The sequence below is a fragment of the Scyliorhinus torazame genome, chromosome 30, assembly GCF_047496885.1.
Source record: "Scyliorhinus torazame isolate Kashiwa2021f chromosome 30, sScyTor2.1, whole genome shotgun sequence".
NCBI lineage: Eukaryota > Metazoa > Chordata > Chondrichthyes > Carcharhiniformes > Scyliorhinidae > Scyliorhinus > Scyliorhinus torazame.
In genome coordinates this window covers 27,568,209-27,583,421 of record NC_092736.1, presented here as the reverse complement: position 1 = coordinate 27,583,421, position 15,213 = coordinate 27,568,209, and the positions used below count along the sequence as shown (strand labels likewise).

General features: G+C 46.2%; 1 protein-coding gene across 2 annotated transcripts in view; it reads left to right on the top strand.

The window, feature by feature from the left end:
• Positions 1-15,213, top strand: part of LOC140404468 (sorting nexin-27-like) — a 195,179-nt gene that overhangs the window by 130,244 nt on the left and 49,722 nt on the right. For both annotated transcript variants that reach the window (XM_072493049.1, XM_072493050.1), the window contains exon 4: positions 14,498-14,562. In XM_072493049.1, coding sequence (XP_072349150.1) covers positions 14,498-14,562 — 65 coding nt within the window. The remainder of the gene's footprint in view (positions 1-14,497; positions 14,563-15,213) is intronic.

The following is a 15,213-nucleotide window of genomic DNA, read 5'->3' as shown; positions in this document are numbered from 1 at the left end:
GAGGCCTATAGAAAACCCCTAACAGGGTGACCTCTTCTTTCCTGTTTCTAACCTCAGCCCATACTACCTCAGTAGACGAGTCCTCATCAAACATCCTTTCTGCCACCGTAATACTGTCCTTGACTAATAATGCCACCCCTCCCCCTCTTTTACCACCTTCCCTGAGCTTACTGAAATATCTAAACCCCGGCACCTGCAACAACCATTCCTGTCCCTGCTCTATCCATGTCTCCGAAATGGCCACAACATCGAAGTCCCAGGTACCAACCCATGCCGCAAGTTCACCCACCTTATTCCGGATGCTCTTGGCATTGAAGGAGACACACTTTAAACCAACTTCCTGTCTGCCGGTACACTCCTGTAACTTTGAAACCTTACTCATGACCTCACTACTCTCAACCTCCTGTATCCTGGAGCTACAATTCAGGTTCCCAATCCCCTGCTGAACTAGTTTAAACCCTCCCGAAGAGCATTAGCAAATTTCCCCCCAGGATATTGGTACCCCTCTGGTCCAGGTGTAGACCATCCCGTTTGTAGAGGTCCCACCGACCCCAGAATGAGTCCCAATTATCCAGAAATCAGAAACCCTCCCTCCTGCACCATCCCTGTAGCCACGTGTTCAACTCCTCTCTCTCCCTATTCCTCATCTCGCTAACACGTGGCATGGGTAACAACCCAGAAATAATAACTGTTTGTCCTCAATCTAAGTTTCCACCCTAGCTCCCTGAATTCCTGCCTCACATCCCTATCCCTTTTCCTACCTATGTCGTTGGTACCTATGTGAACCATGACTTGGGGCTGCTCCCCCTACCCCTTAAGGACCCCGAAAACACGATCCAAGACATCACGCACCCTGGCACCTTGGCGGCAACACACCAACCGCGAGACTCTTGTTCCCACAGAATCTCCTATCTATCCCCCTAACTATGGAGTCTCCAATGACTAATGCTCTACTCCTCTCCCCCCTTCCCTACTGAGCAACAGGGACAGACTCTGTGCCAGAGACCTGTACCCCGTGGCTTACCCCTCGTAAGTCCCCCCCCCCCCAAACAGTATCCAAAGCGGTATACTTGTTACTAAGGGGAACGACCACAGGGTATCCCTGTACTGACTGCTTCCTCCCAACCCCTCTCACCATCACCCATCCATCTTTATTCTTCGGAGTAAGTACATCCCTGAAGCTTCTATCTATAACCACCTCTGCCTCCCGAATGATCCGAAGTTCATCCAGCTACAGCTCCCGTTCCCTAACGCGGTTTCTTAGATGAAATCAGCAGGGACACTGACGGCGTCCCTCACCTCAAACATTCTGCAGGAGGAACATTGCACTGCCTTCCCTGCCATCCCCTCTAGATAACTATAATTTAAAAAAAAAAGAAAGAGCTTACTTTTATTCACTCTACCCCTTAGGTTAAAGGAGGTGGGACTCTACAAGTGTCGTGTCTAGGGTTTAGAAACTGCCCAACTTAAATACAGGTTAAAAAATAAAACACTTAACCAGCAACCACTGTGCCCCACACGGAAACAGCAATCAGCTGTTGTGGGCCTGCGCAAACAACTTAAATCTTTACTACTTACCCAGCAGTCACTCTGTCCTCACTCCGACTGGATTCAGCTGGAAACCCTATAGTAAGTTTTTTAAAAAATTTACTGCCCTTCTCAGCAAGCACTTACTCAGCAACCACTGCGCCCCGCAAGATAACACCTCCGGGAAAAGTAAAACTAATTACCAGTCACCAGCCAATCACTTACCTACAGGCTGTGACATCACGGTTTGACTTCTTTCTACTTCCTAATTAGTGGATTATTTTCTCTCACTGCTGAATGCTGGTGGCCTTGTGGTGGTGGGGGGGGTTGTGGTAATGAGAGGGGGACACGTTACTTATCCTGAGCGCCTGCTCGCAATGTGGAAAGACAATATGGCCATGCCGAGTGATCATGAACACAATCTGGTCCAGCTGTTAATTCGGCTCCATTGCATTGTTGAAATGCCAGGAGACCACTGGAGCTCTCGAGGTTAATTACCGTGTCGTCGTCGCTGCTGCTGATCCGTCAGATTCAGCAACTTCTTGAAGCCACTTATCCTTCCTTTTGTGGAGTGCTGTCACCATTCAAAAAGACAATTAGAACAACTCTTTAGGAAATGATGGCTTTGCCTGACTGTCCATTCGCACACATCACAACGGTAAAAGTGCATTTGTTTTGACAGAGCAAACTTTACGATGACACAGTGCTCGAGTTTAATAGTTATTTGTCGTGGCTCGTTGGAAGAAAATATGTTGTTCTCCAAGTGCCGTCCATTCTTCACAGAATCACAAAGTTGTTGGGCACAGCAGGTGGCTATTTGGCCCATTGTGTGTACCTGCCCTCCAAATGGACATTGATGTAGTGCCCTCTCCCTGCCTTTTTCCCTCCATAGCCCTGCACTTTGTTTCTATTCCTATAATCATCTAACGGCCTCTTGAACGCCACGGTTGAATCTCCCTCCACCACACTTCCAGACGGTGCATTCTAAACCCGAACCACTTGTCATGTGAAAAAGCTTTTTCTCACATCGTATTTGTTTCTTTTGCAAATCACTAAACCTGTGCCCCCTCATTCTTGGTCTTTTTACGATTGGGAGCATTTTCTCCCAATCTACCTGTCCAGCCCCTTCATGATTTTGAATATCTCCATCAAATCTCCCCTTAGTCTTCTCTCCAAGGGGAATAGTCCCAACCTCTCCTATCTATCCTCATCACTGAAGTTTCTCATCCCTGGAGCCATTCTTGGAAACCTCTTCTGTGCTCTCTCCAATGCGTTCGCATCCTTCCTGTAGTGTGGTGCTCAAAAGTGTGCACAATACTCCTGCTGAGGGATAACTAATAAGTTCAACATAACCCCCTTGCTCTTGCAGTCTATGTCCCTATTAATAAAGCCCAGTATACTCTCTGCATTATTGACTGCTCTCTCCATCTGTCCTTCCACCTTTAGTGATCTATGCATACATACACCTAGGTCCCTCTGTTCCTGTTAAAGAATTTTACTACCTATTTTATATTATCTCACCGTGTTCTTCCTCCCAAAATGCATAACCTCGCACTTCTCCGTTTGAATTTTATCTGCCACCCATCTGTCGTTTGAAGTTCTACACTGTCGTCCTCACAGTTTCCAACAGTTCCAAATTTTGTATCAACTGCAAACTTTGACATTTTCCCCTGCACACCAAGGTCTGGATCATCAATATATTTTGAAAAGCAAGGGACCCAATGCAGGGACCTTGGGGAAAACTGCACCAAAGCTTCTTCCATCCTGAACAATATCCATCCACCATCACCCTCTGCTTCCTATTATTCAGCCAATTTTGTATCCATGTTGCTACTGTCCCTTTTATTCCATGAGCTATAACCTTTCTCACAAGTCTGTTGTGTGGCACTGTATCGCATGCCTTTTGAAAGTCCATGTACACCACATCAGCAACATTACCCTCATTGATCCTTTCTGTTACATCCTCAAAACATCCAGCAAGTTAGTTTTTCAAAAAATATATTTTTATTCTCCTTTTTCACATTTTCTCCCAAATTTACAACAATAAACAATAATCAGTAACGAATATGTCAATCCCCATATCAATAACAACGATCCCATCCTCCCACCAAACCCCAAACATTAGCCCGCATGTTCACGTAAACAAATGACAAAAAGGAATCAGGAATCACCCATAGTCACCATTAACATACACAGCCCCCCCCCCCCCCCCCTCCCCCTCTTCCCCCAAACTAATGTTCGATGTTATCCAGTTCTTGAAAGCGCAAGATGAATAATGCCCATGAATTGTAGAACCCCTCCATCCTTCCCCTCAGTTCAAACTTGACCTTCTCAAGAGTCATGAATTCCAACAGGTCCCCCTGTCACGCCAAGGCACAGGGTGGAGAGGTTGCTCTCCATCCCATCAGGATCCGCCTTTGGGCGCTCAACGAGGCGAAGGCTACAACATCTGCCTCCGCGCCCGTTTCCAACCCCGGCTGGCCCGACACCCCGAATATGGCCTCCCGAGGGCCTGGGTCCAGTTTCACTTGCACCACTTTAGAGATTACCCTAAAAACCTCCTTCCAGTAATCCTCCAGCTTTGGACAGGACCAGAACATATGAACGTGATTCGTGTGCCCCCCCCCCCCCCCCCCCCCCCCCCCCCCCCCCCCCCGGCAATGTTCGCACACATCTTCTACCCCTTCAAAGAATCTGCTCATCCTTGCCCTCGTGAGGTGTGCTCTATATTCTTTCAGCTGCATCAGCCCCAACATCGCACACAATGTGGAGGCATTCACTCTCCGGAGCACGTCACACCAGAACCGCTTCTCCATACCCTCTCCCAACTCTTCCTCCCACTTTGTTTTGATCCTTCCCAGTGGTGCCTTCTCCTCTTCCAAAACAGCTCCGTTAACCGCCAACACTACCCCCTTCTCCAGCGCCCCCTGTCATCAGCACCTCCTCCAGCAAAGTGGAGGCCGGCTCTACCAGGAAGCTCTGTATCTCCTTTCTGGCAAAATCTCAAACCCGCATGTATCTAAACATTTCCCCCTGCTCCAGCCCATACTTCGCTTCCAGCTCCTTTATTCCTGCAAACCCACCCCCAAGAAACAAATCTTTTAGTGTCTTAATCCCCTTCTCCTCCCATTTCCGAAAATTTCCATCCCACTTCCCTGGCTCAAATCTGTGGTTCCCCCGAATCAGCATTCATCCAGCAAGTTAGTGAAACAAAATTTCCCCTTTAGAAATCCATACTGGCTCTGCCTAATTTACCCACATGACTACTAATTCTATCCCGAATAATTGTTCTTGGAAGCTTGCCCACTATTAATAAACTGACTGGTCTGTAACCTTGGTGCATATCTGAATGAATGTACAACATATTTGTGTTCTCAAGTTGAGAGTGGACATTCTGCCTAATGCTACAGGGGTAAAGAAGTTGACCACTTCAGTTAAAGCCATGTTGGATAGTGATCTTCTACTAGGCAAATAGCAGTGTGTGCCCACCTTCTGCTAAAACCCTCATCCATTGTCACCTCTGGACTCTACTGTTTATACTCTTCCAGGTGGCCTCTCACTTTGTGTCCTTGTTAATCTTCAGCTCATCCAAAGTTCTACCCAGATCCTAACCTGCACAAACTCCCATTCGCCCACAACCCTATTGCTAACTGACTTACATGGGCTTCCTTCCCTCAATCTTTCTACGACCTCCCCTCCTAAATTGCTCCTTAAATCTCACCTCTGGCCAAGCTGTTGGTCATCTGTCCTAATATCTCCTTGTGTTATTGTGTGTCAAAATCTGGCTGATAACGTTACTACGAAATGCCTCGCAACCTCATTGCATTAAAGACGAGATATAAACGGAAGCTAGCCTCCAGATTCAAATTGAAGCCAATAATAGTCTGATATTTTCTAATTATGATCTTTATTATTGTCACAAGTAGGCTTACATTAACACTGCAATGAAGTTACTGTGAAAAGCCCCTAGTCGCCACATTCCGGCACCAGTTCGGGTACACGGAGGGTGAATTTAGAATGTCCAAATTACCTCAAGCACGCCTTTCGGGACTTTGTGGGAGGAAACCGGAGCACCCGGAGGAACCCCACGCAGACAGGTGGAGAACGTGCAGATTCCCAGAGCAGAGAGTAGTTGGCGGCAGTGACCCAAGCTGGGAATCAAACCTGGGTCCCTGAAGCTGTGAAGCAATAGTGCTAACCACTGAGCTACCGTGCCGCCATGTTTCTGGTACTGGTCAGATTGACGGCCAATGGTACTTGAGACAATCCAAGTCAAAGGGGGTATCCATTCTGCCATTGGCTCCCAGTCAAAACACCCTATAGATTTGTGTGTATGTGGGTTGCGTGAGTCCTTGTGTCAGAGGACTCCATATTTGCGATAGAGGGGGCAGAAATCTCAACCTATTGGAACTTGACCAGGATATATTTTTGCCTATTGATGAAATTTGACTTCCTCAGCAATAGCCTTTGCTTGAATAGTCGAGTATGAGAATTGCCCCCAGCTTGCTGGGGACCATTTTCCAAACTACAGTAAAACTGGTGACTGCACAGATGACTCCATTTAACGTCAGCGATCCGATTGTGCTGTGCTTTTACTTATGCTCTGGCCAATATGTGCCCTCATTCAACATCACTTGAGTAGATTATCTGGCAATTTATCACATTGCTGTTGGTGGGAGCTTGCTGTGCTCAAAATGGCTGCTGTGTCTCCGAAATAACAGCATTGACGGTGCATTATCTAAATGCTGTTCTATTCTGGGTATCTGAGGAATGTACTGTGTTGATGGCCGGGCATAAGACAACAGTAGAGATTGTTGGGAGTGCGTCATTGCTGCTACATTCAGGAGGTATTTTAGTCTCCTACGTGGATAGTAATGGCAGTAATCTGTGATAGGGCATTGTGAAATGTACTGTGCTGCAATTTATACTGTTCGTCAAAACAGTGTCTGGGTAATTGGATTGAATTTGAATTGGGTTTTTTTTGAGAAAGCAAGGCGATGGATTCAGGGCTTGACCTGTCCATGCTGCGAATAGGCTTTGTAATTCTGGAGAAAGCAATACATTTCTTTTTTTAAAAAGCTGCTTTAATTCGGTGTGAAGCTGGGGAGTGCCAACGGTGGTTAAGTTGGCATTTTCGTCTCTTTGGAGAGGGGTGGGGGAAGAAAAAGTCACCGTGCTCAGATAACGAAAGGCTAAGCTTGTGCAGTGCAAGTGAATGAATGGTGTGACCAGTCGGGAGAAAGCAGCAATTTGTGTGCTTCCACATTGTCAGGCCTGCAGGGGAGAAGGAACATACAAGCAGTGGGACGTATCGCTCCCGACCGTTTGTGAAACTGTGAATCAGACAGTTTTACGGTTTCTTTACTCAGAAAACCAAACCCAAGCTACGAATCAAAAGGTGCCGTTAAACCAATTAAGAATGCACGGCCTCCTTCTTGCAAAGCAAATTTACTGCGGATGCTGGAATCCGATACAGAAAACACTGGACAATCTCAGCAGGTCTGACAGCACCTGTGGAGAGAGAAGTGAGCTAACGTTTCCATTCTGGATCTAGGCTCGAAACATTGGCTCCTTTCTCTCTCCACAGATGCTGTCACCCTTCAGTGCAAAAGCTATTTAAAAAAAAAATATTAGATCAAATAGTAGCTGTGAAATTAAGTCCACAAATTAGTTTCCTTTGCTGGGAGGAAAGTCTCATTATGCGTTGAGGTTCTGAGGAATGGATGGAGAATGTTTTCTTGTCCTGATGGTCAGTGGAGAGGGAAGTATGAAGACGCCAGTATCCTAATCTCCTGTATCCTAACTCGTACTTCTCCCTCAACCAGTATCACGTTATCTGGTTGGTATGGCATTGCTTTGTTGGACCTTGCTGTTTCTAATTTGGTTGGCACATCTACATTACAATATGACTACACTTGAAAGGAGCTTCATTTGCTGTAAAGCACTCTGGGGTGTCCTTGGGTTGTGACAAGAGCTCATTGGACCAAATCCTCCAATTTCCTTTTATCTAATTATTCTACGGGATGTGGGCATTGTTGGCAAGGCCACCATTTATTACTCCTCTCTAATTACCTTTGAACTGGGTGGCTTGCTGGGTCATTTCAGAGGACAGTTAAGAGTTGTTATGGGCCAGGGTTTAGAGAACACCAAAGTATATCATGGAGTTCACCTGACCTACAACGGTTTATTAGTTTTGGTTACGAAGGGCACAAGGGCCTACTTTTCAGGTGTTATTCAACAGAGGCCGTAAGCACTTTTAAACAAAATAAAGTTTATTCTCCGAATTCAGTTAACATTTTATAAACACAGTAAGCATTTTATCAACTACCAACATAAATACCCCACACAGCTACAGTACTCTATTTTTAATCCTTAATAACTTTTTACTGTTTCACCCAAGTAACAACATCCATTAACCAGACCACCCTTTTACCACAAAACAGTAGGTTACTTTGATGTTATCAAGTGATCTGGAGACACCTTTTAACATGCAGAGAGAGAGAGACACACACACCCACAAGACGTCTGTCTTTACCCAGCTTCCAAATATAAACCAAAAGTAAAACTCTGCCACAAACAGCTCTCAGCTCAATAACAAAACTAAAACCCAGAGCCACAGCCCAGCTCCACCCACACAATGATATCACTAAAGCCATGTGATAAGAGAACACATTTAAAGGGACATTCACATGACAGTCAACCAAATTGCTGCAGGTCAGGGGGTCATGTGTCAGGTAAGGACGACAGATTTCCCTCAATGATAGCTTCACGTTCATTACTGAAACTGGCTTTCAATCCCAGAATTAATTAATTGAATTCAAGTTCCACGTGGTGGGATTTGAACCCTAGAGAATTAGCTGGGTGACTGGGTTATTAATCCAATAACGTTCCCTCTATCACACCATCTGTTAAGTAATGGGTTAAGAGACATTGCAATTAGTTGTCTCATCTATGTTAAGTATCCATTAATTGACACTGATATGCAAAGGGGCTTCAGGTGGCCTCTGTCAGGTGGTGTGTTAAGAGTTTTGTGCAGAGGCTGTGGAAGTGAAATAAATGGTGTTTGGTGAAAAGGAACAAGAACTTTAGACTCTTCATTTCACAGCAACTAAAACGTCTAACATCATCTCCTATGTTCTTGGCACTGGTGTACAATTGCAATTGACCACACATCCTGATATCACTGCGCAGTGACCAAAATGTCTCAATCCGAAGGTTCACCAGACTTGTTCCCGGGAAGGCGGGACTGTCTTATGAAAAGAGATTGGGCAAACTGGGCCTATGTTCTCTCTAGTTTTAAAAGAGTGAGAGGTAATCTCATGTTTCCCTTTGTAAGGGCAGCACGGTGGCGCAGTGGGTTAGCCCTGCTGCCTCACGGCGCCGAGGTCCCAGGTTCGATCCCGGCTCTGGGTCACTGTCCGTGTGGAGTTTGCACATTCTCCCCGTGTCTGCGTGGGTTTCGCCCCCACAACCCAAAGATGTGCAGGCTAGCTGGATTGTCCACGCTAAAATTGCCCCTTAATTGGAAAAAAATGAATTGGGCACTCTAAATTTAAAAAAGAAAAGAAAAAATGTTTTCCTTTGTTGGGCAGTCTAGAAATGGGGCACAATTTCAAAATAAGGGGGAAGCCACTTAAGACTGAGAGGAGGAGAGATTTGCAAAGGGTTGTGAATCTTTGAAATTCTGTGCCCCAGAGGGCTGTGGAAGCTCAGTCATTGAGTATGTTTAAAGCAGAAATTGATAGATTTATGATTAGCAATAACTTAAAGGGTTATGAGGATAGTGTAGGTGTAAAAGGCAATGAAGTGTCCAATCAACTCTGATTGTATAGAATGGTGAAGCAGGCTCGATGGGCTGAATGGTCTATTCCTGTTCCTAATTGTCTCTACTCTGGAATTGAAGAGCCCAGCGTTACAGCCTAACCACGCCGCAAATTGATAAAGCAGGAGTTAGGTTGGTCGCCCAAAAGCCCTCTGCTCCAGTGAAAAAGCAGCTTCAGAAGATTTGTGTCCCCAGAGTACCTGTTTGAAACTGAGATAACTGCACCGTAGTGCATTATAATGAGGAGAGCGGCCTGCCTACTCTAACTGCTCTTTGCTCTGGGAGTCTGTGACCTTGCTACTCAGAAGGACAGAGTTTGGTTTATGAATGAAACATTGCAGTGCCCACGGCCTCATAGAGAGTTACGTTACAGTAGGCCATTCAGCCCATGCCTGCTATGGCTCTCTGTAATGAGCTATCCAATTAGTCCCGCTCCATTTCCTCATAGTGCTGCAGATCTTTCCTTTAAGTATTTATTATTTCCCTTTGGAAAGTTATCGTTGAAGCTGCTTCTACCACCCATTCATTTAGGCAGCACATTTCAGAGTGGAAGCATTTTCTCCTCGCTCTTCCCAATCGGAAATAATTTGCTAATTATTCACAATCAGTGGCCTCTGTACTGACCCTTCAGCCTGTCGAAACCCTTTCTCCCTATCTGTTGTTCATCATGTTGAGCATCTCCACTAAAAGTAGAAATGTCTGCGATATAAATGTACATATGTATGGGCGCAATTTAAGTCAAGCACCAGTGAATGAGAAATTCAAGGATTTGCAACATAGTAGATGGTGCTGCTAGCTTTGGACAGCAAGACCCAGATGATTCTGCACCCAAGATATGGGGTGAGACTCGGTTCTATTGATTGACTGATGGCCAATGAATTGGCCAAAAGGCTGTGTTCTGCCCAGCAACAGGTGGTGATTGGATCTTGTGTGAGTGGGGTGACTTCCAGATACCTAAGGAAAGCAGATTTGAGACCTGTACACGCAGAGACCGGGATCTCGATCTCTCGAGATCTCTCTCTCTCTCTTTCTCTCTCTCTTTCTCTTTTTCCCTCTCTCTCTCTCTCTCTCTCTCTCTTTTTCCCTCTCTTTTTCCCTCTCTCTCTCTCCCTCTTTTTCACTCGCTATCTTTTTCTCTCACTCTCTTTTTCTCTCTCTCTCGTTCCCCCTCTCTCCCACTCTTTCCCCCTCTCTATCTTCCCTCTCTCTCTTTTTCCCTCTCTTTCTCCCTCTCTCTCTCTCTCTTCTCTTTTTCCCTCTCTTTCTCTCTCTTTCCCCAACCCTCTTTTTCTCTCTCTGTCTCTCTCTCTGTCTCTCTCTCTGTCTCTCTCTCTGTCTCTCTCTCTGTCTCTCTCTCTGTCTCTCTCTCTGTCTCTCTCTCTGTCTCTCTCTCTGTCTCTCTCTCTGTCTCTCTCTCTGTCTCTCTCTCTGTCTCTCTCTCTGTCTCTCTCTCTCTCTCTCTCTCTCTCTCTCTCTCTCTCTCTCTCTCTCTCTCTCTCTCTCTCTCTCTCTCTCTTTTTCTCTCTCTCGCTCTCTCGCTCTCTCTCTCTCTCTTTTTCTCCTCTTTCTCTCTCTCTCTCTTTTTCTCGTGTGCGTGTATATATACGGGGGGGTTGGAGTTAAAGTGGGGGGGTTAGGAATGAGATCAAGTTAATCAGTTGTTTTTGCTGCAGATTTCATTAAAGTTCTGATTATACATAAAAATAAATTTTGTTTAAATTTACCAACCTGGTGACTGGCTTGGGTCAAAGACTTCAGGTATTTTTTGAAGAATTATTGGTGAATTCAGTTGTGTTGTGACTCCGGGTTAAGTGTGGCTGGATTTGACCGTGCACTGGCCCAGGGTGTGGTAACACTGTTCACTCTCGTGTTCACAGCCTGAGCTGTACTGAATCGACTTCTTATTACTGAAAAGAGCTACAGGACCACAGGTTTGGGCCCGGGGTGCCAGAGACAAGTCAGCTAAGGAATGGCGGCGTTTCGGGAATTTGCAACTGTGCCTCCTTGGAGGAATGTACTAACGACATAGGCAGGAAGGGGCATGAGGTCCTGCAGCAGGAGTTCAGGGAGCTAGGCAGAACGTTAAAAGACAGGGCCTCTAGGGTTGTAATCTCGGGATTACTCCCTGTGCCACGTGCCAGTGGGGCTCGAAATAGGAAGATAGAGCAGCTAAACACGTGGTTAAACAGCTGGTGTAGGAGGGAGGGTTTCCGTTATCTGGACCACTGGGAGCTCTTCCGGGGCAGGTGTGACCTGTATAAGAAGGACAGGTTGCATCTAAACTGGAGAGGCATGAATATCCCGGTCGCGAGGTTTGCTAGTGTCACACAGGAAGGTTTAAACTAGTATGGCAGGGGGTGGGTACCGGAGCAATAGGTCAGAAGGTGAAGAAATTGAGGGAGAACTAGGGAATAGGGCCAGTATGGCTCTGAGGCAGAGCAGACAGGGGAGATGTTGCTGAAAACAGCGGGACTGGTGAAGTGCATATGTTTTAATGCAAGAAGTATAACAGGTAAGGCAGATGAACTTAGAGCTTGGATTAGTACTTGGAACTATGATGTTGTTGCCATTACAGAGACCTGGTTGAGGGAAGGACAGGATTGGCAGCTAAATGTTCCAGGATTTAGATGTTTTAGGCTGGATAGAGGGGGATGTAAAATGGGTGGAGGAGTTGCGCTACTGGTTAGGGAGAATATCACCGCTGTACTGCGGGAGGACACCTCAGAGGGCAGTGAGGCTATATGGGTAGAGATCAGGAATAAGAAGGGTGCAGTCACAATGTTGGGGGTTTACTACAGGCCACCCAACAGCCAGCGGGAGATCGAGGAGCAGATAGGTAGCAGATTTTGGAAAGGAGTAAAAGCAACAGGGTTGTTTTGATGGGCGACTTTAACTTCCCCAATATTGACTGGGACTCACTTAGTGCTTAGACGGGGCAGAGTTTGTAAGGAGCATCCAGGAGGGCTTCTTAAACCAACATGTAGATAGTCCAACGAGGGAAGGGGCTATACTGGACCTGGTATTGGGGAATGAGCCCGGCCAGGTGGTACAAGTTTCAGGAGGGGAGCATTTTGGGAATAGTGACCACAATTCAGTAAGTTTTAAAGTGCTGGTGGACAAGGATAAGAGTGGTCCTAGGGTGAATGTGCTAAATTGGGGGAAGGCTAATTATAACAATATTAGGCAGGAACTGAAGAACCTAGATTGGGGGTGGATGTTTGAGGGTAAATCAACATCTGACATATGGGAGTCTTTCTAATGTCAGTTGAAAGGAATTCAGGACCGGCATGTTGAAGGATAAATACAGCAAATTTCGGGAACCGTGAATAACGAGAGATATTGTAGGCCTCGTCAAAAAGAAAAAGGAGGCATCTGTCAGGGCTAAAAGGCTGGGAACAGACGAAGCCTGTGTGGAATATAAGGAAAGTAGGAATGAACTTAAGCAAGGAGTCAGGAGGGCTAAAACGGGCCACGAAAAGCCATTGGCAAACAGGGTTAAGGAAAATCCCAAGGCTTTTTACACGTACATAAAAAGCAAGAGGGTAGCCAGGAAAAGGGTGGGCCCACTGAAGGACAGGCGAGGGAATCTGTGTGGAGCCAGAGGAAATGGGCGAGGTACTAAATGAATACTTTGCATCAGTATTCACCAAAGAGAAGGAATTGATGGATGTTGACTCTGGAGAAAGGTGTGTAGATAGCCTGGGTCACAGAGATCCAAAAAGACATTGGGCGTCTTGAAAATATTAAGGTAGGCAAGTCCCCAGGGCCTGATGGGATCTGCCCCAGAATACTGAAGGAGGCTGGAGCGGAAATTGCTGAGGCCTTGACAGAAATCTTTGGATCCTCACTGTCTTCAGGTGATGTCCCGGAGGACTGGAGAATAGCCATGTTGTTCCTTTGTTTAAGAAGGGTGACTAGGATAATCCAGGGAACTACAGGCCGGTGAGCCTTACATCAGTGGTAGGGAAATTACTGGAGAGAATTCTTCGAGATAGGATCTATTCCCATTTGGAAGCAAATGGACGTATTAGCGAGAGGCAGCACGGTTTTGTGAAAGGGAGGTCGTGTCTCACTAACTTGATAGAGTTTTTCGAGGAGGTCACAAAGTTGATTGATGCAGGTAGGGCAGTGGATGGTGTCTATATGGACTTCAGTAAGGCCTTTGACAAGGTCCCTCATGGTAGACTGGTACAAAAGGTGAAGTCACACGGGATCAGGGGTGAGCTGGCAAGGTGGATACAGAACTGGCTAGGTAATAGAGGGCAGAGAATAGCAATGGAAGGATGCTTTTCTAATTGGAGGGCTGTGACTAGTGGTGTTCCGCAGGGAACAGTGCTGGGACCTTTGCTGTTTGTAGTATATATAAATGATTTAGAGGAAAATGTAACTGGTCTGATTAGTAAGTTTGCAGACGACACAAAGGTTGGTGGAATTGCGGATCGCAATGAGGACTGTCAGAGGATACAGCAGGATTTAGATTGTTTGGAGACTTGGGCGGAGAGATGGCAGATGGAGTTTAATCTGGACAAATGTGAGGTAATGTATTTTGGAAGGTCTAATGCAGGTAGGGAATATACAGTGAATGGTAGAACCCTCAAGAGTATTGAAAGTCAGAGATCTAGGTGTACAGGTGGAGAGGTTAGTCAAGAAGGCATACGGCATGCTTGCCTTCATTGGCCGGGGCATTGAGTATAAGAATTGGCAAGTCATGTTGCAGCTGTATAGAACCTTAGTTAGGCCACACTTGGGAGTATAGTGTTCAATTCTGGTCGCCACACTACCAGAAGGATGTGGAGGCTTTAGAGAGGATGCAGAAGAGATTTGTCGGGATGGTGCCTGGTATGGAGGGCATTAGCTGTGAGGAGAGGTTGAATAAACTCGGTTTGTTCTCACTGGAACGACGGAGATTGAGGGGCGACCCGATAGAGGTCTACAAAATTATGAGGGGCATAGACAGAGTGGATAGTCAGAGGCTTTTTCCCAGGGACCCTGGAAGTGCAGAAGTTTTTAGTTTAGTCGGCAGCATGGTCGGCCCAGGCTTGGAGGGCCGAAGGGCCTGTTCCTGTGCTGTACTTTTCTTTGTTCTTTAAAGCACTGAATGATTGAGCTGTGATTGTAATGTCATGTTTTGTGTTGTTTTTTTTCCAGTGTGTTCGATTAGTGTCCTGGGAGAGAGTGACGTGATGCAGGAGTTCTTGGCTGATTCTAGTGAGGTAAGATCATCAAAAAGGAAGGCTGCCTTACGGACCCGTTTTACTCCGAATTCAGAGATGAATATTTAACGCAATCACACCGCACTCAGCCCCTCGAGGCTCTTCTGCCATTCAGTCAGATCATGACAGCATCTTAACTCATTGTACCATTTGTTGTGGTTCGAAAGCCTATAAGACCTTTACCTAGCAAACTAAAACCACCTCCATTTTGAGATTTATAACCCACTCCCAGTCACAGAAGAGTATCCTTTTGTATGAGAATTGCTTCCTATTACCACCCCACAACAACCTTAATCATATAATTTACAGTGCAGAAGGAGGCCATTCAGCCCATCGAGTCTGCACCGGCCCTTAGAAAGGGCACCCTAATTAAGCCCATGCCTCCTTATCCCAGTAACCCCGCCTAACCTTTTGGACACTATGGGGCAATTTACATGGCCAATCAACCTAACCTGCACATCTCTGGACTGTGGGAAGAAGCCGGAGCACTCGGAGGAAACCCACGCAGACATGGGAGAAAGTGCAAGCTCCACACAGACTGTCACCCGAGGCCGGTATTGAACCCAGGACTCTGGAGCTGTGATGCAGCAGTGCTAACCCCCGCACAACTGTGCCGCCTCTCGAAAATGCGATTTAAATCTCAAACCTTGG